The following is a 14,502-nucleotide window of genomic DNA, read 5'->3' on the forward strand; positions in this document are numbered from 1 at the left end:
TGGGGGGCACGGTCCCCCACCCACCCCACCGTACATCCTGAGGACGCTTCCTTTTCCCTGCTAGGTCAGGGCAGGAAGTCACTGGCAGGCCTTTCCCACAAGCCACTGCCAGGGGGAGGGCAGCTTCCTGCCTCCACATGCCATCCAACCCCACCTGGGGCAGGGGCGAATCCTGTCCCCTGCCCCAGGGGCTCAGCCTGTTGGAGGCCCCCGTCAGCACCACCGGCTTCTCCGCTCCTTCCCCCACACGCAGCCTGCCACGGGGGCTGCCCTGACCGCCTCATTGTCAGTACCCACCTGTGCCCTTGCGGCCACCAACCACCTGTCACAGAGAACCTGGTATCACAAACCAAGCCCTGCCACACCCCAGACGCCTCTGCAGCCTGAAAATGAAATCCCAGGGTCTTTAAGACGGGGTATCTCTGGCCCCCTCGAGCCAGGCTTCAGATTTCGGCACCCCTACCCCCCCACCCGCCTCGGTCAGGGAAGGCTCTCCAATGCCATGCTGTTCATCTGGCCGTGGCTAAGGGAAGCTGGGAGGCGCGGGCAGAGTGTGGGGGAGGGTCTCTCAAGCACAGGGAGCTCAGAGGCCTTGAGGAGGAGCAGGCCCGATTCCTTCAGGACAAGGAGGCCTGTGTAGCAGGGGTGAAACGGCGGGGGGTGGGGGCAGAGAGACAAAGAGTCAGCACATGCCATTCTCGTTCTCCCTTTACTGGCAGCTGCCCTCCCTAGAGTGGGCCGCGGGTGGGAGAGGCCAGCGAGCTCTTGGTGTGCTTGTGTGGTGTCCCCAGGCCTGGCACAGGTCTGCACACCGGGGCTCCGGGACCATGGAGGGCAAGGGTGATGTGCCCGCACGACCCGGGCCAGTGGTCCGTTACAGAGGAGGTCGGGGGGCACGGTCTTTCCCCCCACAGACTGCAGGAGGGCATGCCCCCCAGGCCCAGCGCCCTGCCTCTGCCCTTCTCCCCCCCCCCCCCCCGCCGCCGTGTCTGGCACAGCCTCGATTCGCCCGGCATGTCACCAAGGTGGGGAGGGAGGTCCTCAGAGGTCGTGGGAGCCTGTGTCTGTGATCAACTAGCAACACGCACCCCCACTAACTCCCTGCTCTCAAGCTTCACCGCCAAACGCTCGCCCCAGTGCTCACCAGCCTCCTCCAGGCAGCCTGCCCACATCGGCCCCCTCCTCCTACACCCCTGCTTTCTAGCCTCTGACCCCAGCCTCCACGTTAACCTGACGGCTGCGCATCAGGGCCGGATGCCCGGTGGTTTGATTTCAACATCCAGCCTTCCACCCACACCGCCAGCGCCCAGCCGCCCCCCTCCGCCTCCTCCTGCAGCCAGGGCTCAGGCCTGGAACCAGCCCTTGAGGTCCCGGTAGACCCGGTCTCGCGGCAGGCGGGGGTAGTGGGTGCAGATGGCACAGAAGCGCTCCCGCCAGTCCCCAAACAGCCGCACGCGGAGCCGGTCCCGCCAGGCGAAGTAGCGTCGATAGCGGCTCTGGTTCATGCCCACCAGGAACGAGGCCAGCTCTCGGACCGTGCCGAAGTCGTCCACGTGCACGAAGGCGTCGGCGGGCGCGAAGGCCTCGTAGGTGGCCCTCGGGGGCCCCAGCACCACGGGGACGGTGCCGGCGGCCAGAGCGTTGCGCCAGAACTTCTCGGTGATGTAGTCTCGGTGCTGCGAGTTCTCGAAAGCCAGGTAGAAGAGGTACGGGGCCACGGTGGGCAGCAGGCAGCTGGCACAGAGCGGCCGCCCGCTGGCGCGGCCGAACACGTCCACCCGCAGGTGGGGCGCCAGCTGCCGGTACAGCTGCACGCGCCGCTGCCGCTCCTGGAGGTTGCTGACCACCCAGGCTGCCGTCCCGCTCTTGGGCGGCAGCGGCGGGGCGGGCCCCGCGTGAGGCTCCAGCCGGCCGTAGGGCACGAAGATGTCCGAGTCCCGCCGGTAGCTAAGCACCCAATTGAAGATGCCGCCCAGGCGCCCGAGGCCGCGGGTGTGGCTGGGCGACTCCATGGAGGCCCACACCCAGGGCTGCCCCCGCGGCCGCTCGGCCAGGGGCAGGCGGGCCCGCCGGCTCTGCAGCTCGCGGTGGTGAAACACCACGACGTCCGCGCTGGCCAGCAGGCTGCGGTTGGTGCTCAGGCGGCAGCGGGCCACCCCGTACCGGACGCAGGTGTCGCCGGACAGCTCTGGGGGCTGGTCGGCGAAGGGCCAGTGCCAGACGAGGACGGTGAGCGTGGGCGGCGCCGCGGGGACCCTCGCGGGGGCCCACCCGAGTTGCCACAGGAGCCACAGGGTGGAGAGCAGGGCGGCTCCGGCCAGCGTCCCCAGATGCCCGACGCGTCTGAGTGGGGCCACATCCTACACGGGACACGCGGGGGGGAGAGCGGCTGTCTTCCCGGCGCGCCCCACGGGCCCCTTCCTCCCGGCCCAGGTCTCCCCGGGGGACCACGCACTCACCAGCATGGCTCATCCACAGCGCCCGGTTGCAGCCACCCGAGGATCTCAAATCACAGCAGCCGCTAGGCAGAGGCGCCCTGAAATCACGGCTGCGCCCCCGCGCCCAGCCCCACCTGGAAGCGATCTCCTTTCATCTGCCCAAGATGAGAGAAACCAGGGTATCTTCCTGCTCCCGCTCCGCCCCGGCCCCCGCCCTGGGGGTGACCTTTGGCAACAGCCACCATCCTGGTTTGCCCGCCCGCCTGCCAGCTCGCTGGCTTTCTCCTCTGAGCCTCTGGCTGTGGGGGAGGGGGGCTGGGTGGTTCTAGGAGGGGCGCCATCCAGAGCCCACACCAGGCCCCGCTCCCCTGCTGAAGGGGCCTGGGGCCAGCAGGGGAGGGGCCGTCCTGGGCCGACGGGGGGGGCCCCCTTCCCAGAAGAGCGCCCCGCTGGCAAGGACCCAGTCACTGCCCACCACCCAGGCCCGGAAAGCAGGGCGCACTTCCCCGGGAGGCCCCTCCTGCGGTAGCATCACCCACTTCCCCTGCCCAACGCCCGCCCGCTCTGCCACTCCCAGACCCCCACAAAGACCTGCTGTGCTCAGCGCCCTGCCAGGAGCCTGAGCCTTCGGCCACAGCTTCTCACGGCACTGCCCCGCCCCTCCTCACCCCTGCCGCCTCTAGCTCGCCTGCCTCGACACAGAACCCAGGTTCCCAGGGAGGGGGACTGCCCCGGGGTCCCGGGAGCGTCCACACCAGGCCACAGCACGTGCCCTTTCCATCCACACCAGGCCACAGCACGTGCCTAGAAAGGGCAGGCGCCAGCCTGGGCCTGGCCCCAGGGTGGGCTGCAGGGCCACGTGCCTTCTTTCCTCACCCAGGGACACATGTCCACCGAAGTCCCAGGGTCCTGGCCAGCCTGGAGTGTGGGCAGGGGCCTGCCCTTGGGGGCTCCAGGCCTCTTCCTCCGGGCCCCACAGCCCAGGATGGGGGTGGGGACAGGGAGGGGGCTTTCCAGGGTGGAAAGGGAAGGAGTCGCTGTGTCCCTGACGCTGGCAGGTAGGGGGCCGGCTCCTGCTCCAGGAAAAGGAAGGCAGAAGTCCAGAGGCCTTCTCCACCCCCACCGCTGCTCTCCGGCCAGCTCTGGGGGCCCAGGCCTGGAGGTCAAGTTCCTTCCCCTTCTTCTCCAGTTCCTCTGAGCGGGAGACACGGCAAACCAGCAAGGTCGGCCTCCCCTGAGCTCTGGCCCCCTCCCCACGCTGAGCTCAGCCAGCGCCCATCTGCCTCCTTCACCCTGGCTGGACCCTCACGTGGTCCCCGACGTGGCAGGGCAAGGACTGGCCCTCGTGCTCAGCTTCTGGAGGCCTCAGGCCGGTCCCGCTCTTGAACCTGCGGGATGGCTGTTGTGGAAGGAAGGGCAAACAGGAACTATTGGCTGGGTCTGCTGCCCCACCCCATTCTGGGGACCTTGCAGAGCCCGCTGTCCCCATCCTTTCTCACTTTGTGGCACCTGAAGCTGCTGGCCTCTCCCAGCCCCCGCCCCCCAGTGAGGACCAGACTGCTGTCAGGGTGGAGCCGGGAGCTGGCGTGAGATCCACGGAGGAGACAGACGCCGGTGCAGGAGAGGGGGCAGTGTGGCATCTGTGGGGCTCCCCTGCCGCTGCATAACCGAGCTGCAGTGGGGCTTTGCGCAACGTGGAAGGAGGGGAGGGAGGCTATGGGGTCTGGCGGCAACCATCTGGCAGCCTGTGGTGTGGGTGCCGCAGCCAGGCCTGACTCCCTGCCGGTGGTCACCAGGGCCTGCCCGGAGCCCCCCCCCCCCCCCGCCGACGTTTAGGGGGATGCCCCGGGTGGCGCTGAGCCTTTGGCCCCACCCTGGCGTCTCTTCACTGACAGGGGCACCACAGAGCAGCCACACCCCGGCCTCAGCCCACCTCTCCTCGCGGCAGGCACCCAGCAGGTGGGCAGGGGGACAGGTGGGCAGGGGCCGATCCCACTGCAGCCAGCTAGGACCTGGCTTCTGGCTGCTGGCACCCGTGCCCTTCCTGTTTGCGCGGCCAGGCTGGCCAAGGCGCTCACCACAGGCCTCACCCACACCCACAGCCCGCTGCCTTTCTGGGTGGATTGAAAGGACCCTCCCTGCCCTCCGCCGCAGGTCCACTGCTCCCCAGTCACACACCTGCCAGCTCGGGTTGGCGGCCCCCTGTCATGAAAACCTGCTGGCTGGGAAATGGGGCCCTGAGGTTTGGCCTAGAAACAGGTCAGAATGAGACGCTCTCAGGGGAAAGTCAAGAAGGCGAGAAAACGTGAGTCAAAGGGAAAGCGGGGGCCTCATCCTGCCGCCTCACCCCAGGCCCTGTGACTCTCTGGGACGCAGGCGGGCACCCAACTCCGTCTCTGCAGCCCGCGAGCATCTTGGGGGCAGGAGCGGACTGTGGCTCCCCCAGCTGAGCCCTCGGGGCTGCTTCGGGGCCGGCCTCCTCGTGGGCACCCACTGAAGGAACCACAGATGGGGGTGGGGGGCCCTGCCCCAGACGGAGGGCGGGCCACTGGCCACCTCCCCCTTGCAGACAGCGGCCAGGCAGCAGCACCTAGGGCGGCGGAGGGCTGGACCAGCGTTAGCTCCGGCCTGGGGGGCTGCCTCAGGGAAGGGGGGCCACAGCCTAGCTGCCTGCCGGCCAAGGGTTATCCTGAGCAGGGCAGAGTCCATGCCTGTGCCCAGAAGGCCCCCTGGTGGCCGTGCTCCAAAGCCACCTGCTCCCGCAGGGGAGGGAGCAAGGGCAGCACACACTTCATTGTCAAAGGCAAGATGATGCCGGGGGTTCAGGGAAGCCTTTGGAAGGTGGGTGCAGAGACTGGCAGGTAGCCAAGGAGCCCCCAGGCTGGGGGTGCAGCACGAGGGCTGGGCCGGGAGCCAGTTGCCGCGGGAGACAACTCTGGTCTCGAGCTGCAGAGGCCACGTGGGCCAGCCACAGGGCACACAGGTCCAGGCCAGCAGCACAGCGCCTCCTCTCCTACCCCTTCCCTTCCCGCCCAGGCCGGGAGCACGTTCACTTCCTCATCCAAGACCAGCGCCAGATGCCCATGCACCGAGTTTGCCTCGTCCCTTTCTGTTCCGCACGAAACCCGGGGTGGGGGTGCAGCTGGGGGACTGGGATCCGGAACCAGCCCAGCCAGCCACCCAGGGGGACAGGGAAGTGTGTCTGAACTGCGGGAGGAAGGCGTCACCTCCTGGAGTCTGCACGTAGAAAGTGCCCACTTCACAGGGTCTTGGCTAAGGGACCACCCCACGTTCTGTGCCAAATGTGGTCTTACATTCTTGCAGGGTGAGGGTCTGGCGGGGGCGGGGGTATCTCCCAACAGATGGGTGTCACCTTGGAGTCTCTGCTGGGCTGTGAGAATGTCACCTTTCGTCACCTATGCTCAAGGAGAATGTCAAGCTGGGGAAGGCTGGTAAAGAGCTAAAGCAGGAGGGCTCTGCACAGGGTCGGGCCAGAGGGCAGAGATGGGATCAGCCTCTTGTGCCAAGAAGGTCGTTTGTGGTCAGGGGCCCTGGGACGGCAACAGGAACAGTGGCGGGGGTACGAGGCTACAGGTGGTACGGAGGGAGGCAATGGGCCCCTCGCCCAGGATTGGGGCCTCCAAAGTCCCTGTGGAGACAGAGCTTTCCTGGGCCCTGAGCCCCCACCCCAGGGCAGCCCACTGTATCCTGGGCCTGTGGGGAAAAAGGGTGGCTGGAGTCTAGGCAAAAGCAGGGACTGGCCCTGCCTGAGGCCAATGGAAGGCCTGAACCAGGTAGGGAGCGGGCTGCTGAGCTGCTTCGGGCCTATGCCAAGGGAGACCCAACCGCCTGGAGGACCCCAGCCCCTGCCCTTGCTTCCCTGGCCCAGACATACCGGTTCCTGTCTCATTGCAGCTACCCAGGAAGGGGGACCCTCCTGTCTGAGGCCCTGGGGAGCAGGCAGCAAGGACGCTGGGGACAGAAGCTAGGAAAGCCCTGGTGGCCACTCCTGCCCAGGTCAGGCCACAGGAAGCGGGAAAGGCAAGGGTCCTGACACCGGGCCTGACCCCAGAGCTCAAGGGGAACCTCCTGGCCCTCAGTATGTAGGAGCCAGCCAGCAATGCAGACCGCCTGGGCCTTCCTGAGAGAGGCTGGGACCCTCCACACCTTTCCCTCCGTGGCTATCTCCCCTGAAGGCACAGAGTAAGCAACAGTGGACATGCGATCGTCACCCTGCCCTCACCCACACAGGTTCCCAGCTCCCTGCACCTGCCTCCTTCCATCTCCCACACCAGTGCACAGAAGGAAAACTGAGGCTCCCAGCTGCGGGCCAGCCCAAGGCCACGGCCCAGGAGCCAGGGTGGGGAGAAAGGACTTCCCAGCCTTGTGGGCACTAGCCCCAGAGACAGACGTTTTTAGGACAGGCTGGGTGTTCCAAACAGGGGCAACCTCATTTCCCCCAGCCCAGCCCACCGGTCTCTCCTCAGGAACCCGGCTGTCTTCCTCTCTCAGGGTCGCCCCTGAAGTTCAGAATTCTCAGGGTGCCTGGGTGGCTCAACTTGACTTTGACTCAGGTCAGGACCTCACGGTTCGTGAGTTGGGCCCCACGTTTGGCTTTGAGCTGACAGCACGGAGCCTGCTGGGGATTCTCTCTCTCCCTCTCTGCCCTTCCTCTGCTCTCTCTCTCTCTCTCAAAATACACCAGTAGGGGGCGCCTGGGTGGCGCAGTCGGTTAAGCGTCCGACTTCAGCCAGGTCACGATCTCGCGGTCCGTGAGTTCGAGCCCCGCGTCAGGCTCTGGGCTGATGGCTCGGAGCCCGGAGCCTGTTTCCGATTCTGTGTCTCCCTCTCTCTCTGCCCCTCCCCCGTTCATGCTCTGCCTCTCTCTGTCCCAAAAATAAATAAAAAACGTTGAAAAAAAAATACACCAGTAAACATTAAAAAAGAAATTCAGATTTCTCTCTTGAACCCAACCCTCTCCCCCCGCCCCCCCGCCTCAGTGGGGCAGACGGGCCCAATCCCTGCACCCCGTCCGTGTCTGCAGTAGGCCCTCCTGTTCCCTGAAACCCCTCCACACCTCTGATGACACAGCGCGGTCCCCCTCACCCCCGCTCTGAACCTCCACCTGAAGGTCACTCTTCCCCTCCCCCGGCATCCTTGCTCCCGGGTGGGTGGCTGGTGTGGGCCAAGACCCAGTTCCTGACACTCAGGGCCCCGGCCACCTCTCCCCCCCTCACCTGCTCCACCCTGGTCTGCGTGCGGCCCGCAGCCCTCAGGTCCCTCTGCCTGCCGTGCCCACGTGCTGCAGGGGCCCAGGTGTCTCTGTGGTCCCTGTAACAAACCCACACTCAGCGCCTGCTTCTTCCCCGCCTTCTGGCCCAGGTGGGCAACTGCAGAGTGGCATTTGGGTGCCGACTGCCAGGTGTGCGTGGGCGCCCACTTCCCCCGCTCCCCTGCCCTTTTTAGCACGCACGGAATGGGCTCTTTTAGGGGGTGGTACCAACTCCAGACCCGCCTGGCCCCACATTTCACCCCTCCCTCCCCAACTTGAGAGAGAAGTTTCAGTAGGGGTGAGGCCCACAGGGGAAACTGGATACGGGTGGTCCTCCGTGTTGGTGGAAAAATAAAGCCTCTCTTCCCCAGCAGGGGGCAGAGATGCCCCTCCCCCACCCTCAGAGCGTGGGAGGAGCCCCAGGTCCCCACTGCACCCCCATCCTCCGCAGCCCCAGATGGTGGGACGGAGGCCGGTCTGCAGCACACGCCAAGATGGTGTGTTTGAAATGTATTTTAATGGTTTTGTCTCCAGGATGCCTCATCCGTGCCTGGTCTTTAGGGGGTTCGCCCCATCCCCTCACTGGCGGTTCCCACTCCAGAGGGCAGGTGCAAGGGGAACGTGGCCCCTGGCAGGACGGGGCTGAGTCTGCTCAATGCGGGTTCCCGCCCTCGTGCCCTGGCCCAGCCACAAGCACGCCCACCTTCAACAGGGTCTCTGTAGGGGGAAACTCCAAGCCCTGCCCCTCCCCACCCGTGGGCCGTGCGGTCCGGGAGCCGGTGGGCGGCAGCCTTCGGGTCACTGCGGCAGGGGCACGGCCAGCGACGATTGATCGAACAGCGGGTTCCGGACCTCCATTTCTCCGGTCTGTGAAGGCCAGTGTCAGGCTCGGGGTGCACGGGGGAGCGGCCCAGGAGGCAGTAAGTACCCCCCCGCCCCCACACACTCCCGGCCCCAGCACTTACGGGGGCCAGGCCGGGGCATTCGTACACCGTGAAGTCGCCGTCTTCGTTCTCCTCGTCGGACGACAACGACTCCAGTTCCTTGGGCGGCTCTTTATGCCTGGGTGGGGGGCGGGACGGCTCGGTCCTCCCACACCCTCCAGCGCCTAGTGGCCCGGGCTGCAAGGGGGGCTCGGAGCGTCTGGCCCCAGAGCCCAAGGGCAGGGGCGGCGGGCTGGGAGGCTGGGGGGGGGGGGGGCGGGGGGAGGAGGGGGGGCGAGCCGCAGCCGGCAGGGCCTGGCCGGGTAGGTTGGCCGGTATGGGGACGGGCGGACCGGGTGGGGCCTCTCACCGCTCCAGGCACCGCATCTGCTGCCTCTGGTGCTGGTAGTGGTACATCTCGGCGCTGTGCGCTAGCCTCTGGTCGCCCGGCTGTGCAGGGGGAGGGCAGGGAGGTCAGGCCGCGGCGGGGAGGGGCCGGGCCGGGGCGGTGGGGCGGCGGGGCGGGGCCACGCACCGAGATCCCGGGCGTCGCGGGGGAGCCCGGCGCCTGCGGGGCCGCGTAGTCGGCCTTCTGAGTCAGGCGGAGGTCTCGCTGCAGCCTGCGGGGAGTGGAGCCTGAGACCCGCGGGGTCGCCGCCCGCGGTCCCCAGTCCGCCCGGCCCGCCCCGCGCTCACCTGCACCAGCAGAGAGCGGCCACGGCGAGAGCGGCCGCGCCGGCTACCGAGCACGCCACGACGAGCACTGCGGGGAGGGGGCGCGGTGAGGACGGCCTTCAGGGCGGGACCCTGCGTCCGGCCCACCGAGACCTACAGACCCGCAGACCTACCGAGGGCGAGGCCGTCACCGCGCCCGCCCCGGGGCTCCAAGGGAGACATGTGCACCGGCCCAGACGACACAGGGGAGCCCAAGGATGTGTGGACCGTGGGTGCCGGGGCTCCCCGAGTGGAGGGGAGGCCCAGGTTGGGGCCCTGGCGACGCTCTGAGAGCCCCAGGGTGGCTGCTGCAGAGAGAAGGCAGGGTATGGTTAGAGCACAGGACCAGCCTGGGGGGTCAAAAGTGGCGGGGAGACGCAGGGGGACCGGCTGGGGCTCACCAGGCTCCAGGTGCTGCTGTGCGCCTTCAAGCTGGGGCTGGGCCGTGAGCCTGGAGTGCCGGGGCTCCTGCCGGGCCAGCTCCTGGGCCAGGAAGTCAATCTCGTCTTCCAGTCTCGGCCTGGGCAGGTTCTCCCCTGGGGGGGTGGGGGGAGGGGCCATCAGATGGAGAGGCTCCTAGCCCATCCCTGGCAACGCCAGCTGCAGGCGGCCCTCCAGAGAAGGGGAGGCCGGTCCAGGAAGCAGACTCCAGGCCTAGGCCTCCTTCTCCCTCCAGGCTCCTCCCAGGGGCCGGTGGCCGCCAGAGGACCAGGTACCAGCTTGCCAGCCCCGGCCACCCTGAGTTGCCATGGTGACAGCCGAAGGCAGTCCACAGGAGCGGCAGCTTTCCCAGGAAAGTGGGGGTGGGGGCAAGGGAGCGGAGGAGTTAGGGGAATGTGCAGAGGCTAGGAGGAGAAGGGCAGGGTGCTCCTCGCCCTACCTGTTACCCATGCATCACTCCACCCCTTCTCTACCAAGACAGGCGGTGGCTCCTCAAGAAGAGCGGAGAGGCCCCATTCTGTCCCCGCCCCCCCCACCAGGTCATCATCATCAGCAGGAACTGAGGGCAGCTCTCTGAGTTCTGAGTAGGGCTGGTGTCTCGGCTCCTCCCCCCCGTCCCTGCCGTGGGCTCCACAGCTCAGGCAGAGGCTCCAGGCCGACACTCTGCACAGCATCGAAAGAGCAGGACGCCTGCCACCTTCTAGAAGCAAGCCTGTACATCTCATTCCCCTGCCTCCCCTACAGGCAGGAAGGTCCTCCTGCCCCACCAGACTTCAGCTCCCCCGGCATCCCTCTGTAATCCCCTCCACACCTGAAGTCACTCAGCATCTGGCTGGCTGTCCAGACATCCCGGGCTCAGATCGGTCGGTAAGCCACATGGATTGCACAGGGTGAGTGAGCCACGGAGAAAGAGGTCACCCTGGGCGAGGAGCCGGGGCAGCCCAGGGGGTAGGACTTGGGGAGCTCTAACCCCCTTCTCTCCTGGAGTCACCCCAGCATTTCACACCACACACCCTTTGTCCCGGTAGGGGCTAGCTGCCCCAGGCCTCGGCACACTGCCAGGCTCTGGGCTGGTGCTATCTGGAAAGATCACCAGGCTACTCGGAGACGGAAGAGTCTCCGGAACCTGACAAAGCTCGAGGGACCTAAGAGCCGAGGTTGAGTGGCGAATGTGTCAGGACAGGGGAGGTGGGGAGGACATCCTTCTCTCCCATACCCACAGGCCGGCGCATCCTGGGTACACAGAGCCCTTCCTGGTCTTCCTGGAAGGGCTGAAGGCAGGGCCCACAGACGTGCGCGCCTGGGGGGCACCGTGCCCGCCTCTTCAGGGCGCAGTCCAGGCTCCCAGGACAGACAGCGGCATCTAGGAAGAAAGCAGAGCCAGGTCACCGCCCTGCTTGGCTCAGCCCCTGCACAGAGACAGTACTGCCCTGGCCACTCCTCCCCCACTGAGCTGACCCATTGGCCTGGCTCCGGCCATTGTTCTGGGCAGGCCCTTCCTCCCAACAGCCAGAAATCAGGACCAGGAAGACAAACAGTCCCAACATTTTACTGGAACTTCCCTGCCCCACCCACTCCCCAGAGTCCACTTGGGAGGCCTGAGCCAGCCCTGTAAGGAAGCCCTCCCTCACTGGCTGCAGAGCAACAGCGCTCCTGGCCAGGGCCGTGCAGCCCTCTGGGTCCTGCCTGCAGTTGCAACGTGCCCTGAACAAGCCCTGGACCTTCCATCCAGACTGGGAGCCCGGAAGGTGGGGCCCAGGTCCGTCTCTGACAGGCACAGCGTAGGATGCTGGCCGCCCGCCTCTCCCACCACGTCAGGACTGCCCTGCAAGTCCCAGCATGCCGTCCCCCAGCCCCAGAGCAGAGCCGGAAGATAGCCCAGAACAAGGGAAGACAGCCCTTCCTCCAGCGTCTGACCTCTGGCCTGTCACCAGAGCACAGAGAAGCCGCTGGGTTGGGGAGCTCTAGAATAGGGTCAGCAAATCTGACTTGCTTGAAATACGGAAGCCAGGCCAGGGTCACTCTTGCAGCCACGCTGCCAGGGACCGGGGAGTCCCTGGGACTTTGGGTCCCAACCGTGGTGTCCTGTATACGCAGCTAGTAGGCCTCCATGACCATTTCCCTTCTCAGATGCAGGAGAGTTGCCTCGAAACGAGGGAATCTCCCAAGGCCTGGGACGCTGGCCCCAGGTATGAGCAGCAGAGCCAGAGGACCCCGGAAGATACCCAGCGGGCCCATCAATTCTGGTTGGGGAGGCTGGGATGGGGCATCTCTGGAGGACTAGGACTACTCCTCTCTACCTAGCCCCCCCACACACACATACACATATACTGCAGGAGGACCATTAGAGCCCAAGGTATGTGAGGGATCAGGGACTCCCCGGCCCTGTCCTTCTCCAGACCTTGGCTGGCCTGACTTGGTTTCCTTGGTAACCTGATACTCCCAGCCTCCTGTCTGTAGGCAGGAAGTCCCAGCAGTCCTTGCGGCAAGCAGGCAGACTCCCATCCCGGGGACCCCATCCTGCACTACCTCCGGTCAGCAGGCACCGGTATCAGAAAGCCGGCCTGGGGCGTGGGCTAGTTAAACGTTAAGCCTGTGTCGGCCCATCAGTCTGGACCCCACCCACCAGCTGGGTGCCCAGGAAGCCAGACAGTCCCTGCTCCTGGTGCTGAGAACCCAGAGTGCACTAGGCCAGGGGTAGAGGCCCAAGGCGCACAGCTGGTGCCAGGGTCTGGGTTGCAGAGACCTCCCTCCACTCCCAGTCCTCCAGCCTAGAAGGACATGGCTGCTGCCTTGCTAATCCTGGAAAAGTCCTCCCCGCCTCGGGTGCAGGACGAGGCCCCAGGGACAGTCCCCAGTGCCGCCTCGGGCGCAGGATGAGGTCCCAGGAACAGCGGCAGCTGGAGACTGGCTGGCACCACATCCCACATCTGTGAGAGCATAAGGCTGATCAGCAGCAACTGCCCACCCCAGGGGCTCAGCACAGAGGCTGCGTTTCCTCCGGAGGCCCCACCCTTCATGCTCTAGGGTCAGCTTCTCAGCAGGCAGCCTTCACGATCCCTGGCCAGCCATGCCCCAGCCCCCTGTCCAGGGGTGCTATGCCCAAGAGGCCTCTGGAGGCCTCCCACAGAACCACACGGCCCAGGTTGGCACCCCAGCTGTACCACCTACCAGTCACTTAACTTCTTTGTACCTGTTTTCTCACCTGTAAAATGGGCTAAGAATAGCACCTCTCCTGTGCTGCTGCCAGGAGAAGTGAATGAATGTGTGAGCACAGTCTCCCAGTTCAGCCCTGGAGTGGGGGGTGCATTTTGGATCCTGGGTTCCCGCAGACCTTCGGACCTGGAGCCTCACTGCCCATCTCCCAGGACGCTGGGCTCCTCAGGCTCTGCGGAGCATACCTTGGGGGGGTGCCCTTCAGCCTCTAGCGCATAAGGGGGCCCTCCAGGGCAGGAGGTGAGGGAGGAAGCTCCAGACTGGTAGCCCTCCTGCCCCACTGAGGCCAGAACAAGCCCCTAAGCCTGGGACAACTCAGACTCCCTCACCGCAGCAAGGTAAGGTTCGTCCCCACCGGCCACCCGACGCAGGGGGACAGGCAGTCCCCAGGACGGACACCAGCAGCAAGGCCGGCAGGCACCCGGAGCCAGGCCCGGACACGCGGAGGCCAAGAAGCGCACACACACAGACGCGCACAGGACAGACTCCCAGCGGCGGGCCCACCCGGAGAGAACCCTCCTCGGACACAGACACACACACACACACACACACACACACACACACACACACACACACACACACAGAACAAGCCCACGGATCCAGAGACAAAGGCCAGACGCGCGTGAACTTCGGGTTCGCCGCCAGGAACCCAGGAGAAGCGCCATCCGGGGGAGCCCTTCGGCGGCCCCTAGGGCGCCGCGCCCTCCGGGCCCAGCCTGTTTACCCATCCCGGGCGAGGCGGGGCCTGCGGCCGGGCGAGGGCGGCGGCGCCGCGCAGCCGAGCGCTCCCCGGCCCCCGGGTGCCCCCGCGGCCTGCGCTGGACGCGCTGGCTCACCCGGGCGGCCGGCGGAGGCACCGCGCAGGGCCGCGCCGAGGACGAGGCCGGAGAGCAGCAGCCGCAGCAGCCGCAGGTGTCGCGGGGAGGGCGGAGGGACCGGCGTCGCCATCCTTCAGCGCCGCCGCCGGGGCAGCATGGCACCGCGCGGCCCGGGGCTCGGCGCGGGCTGCGGGCGCCGCGTCCGGGAGGCGGAGGAGCCGGAGCAGGAGGAGGGAGCGGAGGCGGAGACGGAGGAGGAAAGGAGGCGGAAAAGAGGCGGCGGCGGCGGCGCTGACGCTGCGGCAAAGGATCCGGGATCCAGGCGCGGCGGCGGGAGGCGCTCGGGGAGTGCGCCTGCGCGCTCCACCTGCGGGGGAGGGCCGGCGCCTCCAGGTTGCGCCCCCTCCCCCTTCCTCTAGTTCCGATTCCACCTCCTCGTTCGGGGCCTCGGGGCGCCCCGACTTCTGTGGCCTCTGCAGCCGGGGGCCTTCTCTGTCCTCCACAAACCCGGCTAGGCCTGGGGTGGGCTTCCGCGGGACACACTTCCCTCGGGTCCCCTCTCTGTCGTCAATTCCCACCCAACCTCCGCCCCGCTGGAGCGGGGCACCTGCCTTGGGCCTGGAGGCGCGAGCCCCAGGAACACAGGGACACCAGGCGCACACGGGTGGACAGGTGCGTCC

The 14,502-nt window shown here is 66.8% G+C and overlaps 2 protein-coding genes across 2 annotated transcripts; both read right to left on the minus strand.

Annotated features, from left to right (window-relative positions):
- Positions 1-690: 690 nt before the first annotated feature.
- FUT7 (fucosyltransferase 7) lies at positions 691-2,552 on the minus strand. Its single transcript, XM_042963798.1, has 2 exons — positions 2,460-2,552; positions 691-2,360 (listed from the first exon to the last, which is right to left on the minus strand). The coding sequence occupies exons 1-2, from the start codon at positions 2,463-2,465 to the stop codon at positions 1,344-1,346; spliced, it is 1,023 nt and encodes a 340-aa protein (XP_042819732.1). The 5' UTR covers positions 2,466-2,552; the 3' UTR covers positions 691-1,343.
- A 5,656-nt stretch (positions 2,553-8,208) lies between these two features.
- Positions 8,209-14,144, minus strand: NPDC1 (neural proliferation, differentiation and control 1). The gene is made up of 9 exons (XM_042964874.1): positions 13,841-14,144; positions 11,005-11,151; positions 9,749-9,883; positions 9,482-9,655; positions 9,330-9,396; positions 9,169-9,253; positions 9,004-9,083; positions 8,676-8,772; positions 8,209-8,577 (listed from the first exon to the last, which is right to left on the minus strand). Exons 1-9 carry the CDS (start codon positions 13,950-13,952, stop codon positions 8,509-8,511), a joined length of 966 nt encoding a protein of 321 aa, XP_042820808.1. The 5' UTR covers positions 13,953-14,144; the 3' UTR covers positions 8,209-8,508.
- Positions 14,145-14,502: the final 358 nt, after the last annotated feature.

Source organism: Panthera tigris, chromosome D4, assembly GCF_018350195.1.
Source record: "Panthera tigris isolate Pti1 chromosome D4, P.tigris_Pti1_mat1.1, whole genome shotgun sequence".
Lineage (NCBI taxonomy): Eukaryota > Metazoa > Chordata > Mammalia > Carnivora > Felidae > Panthera > Panthera tigris.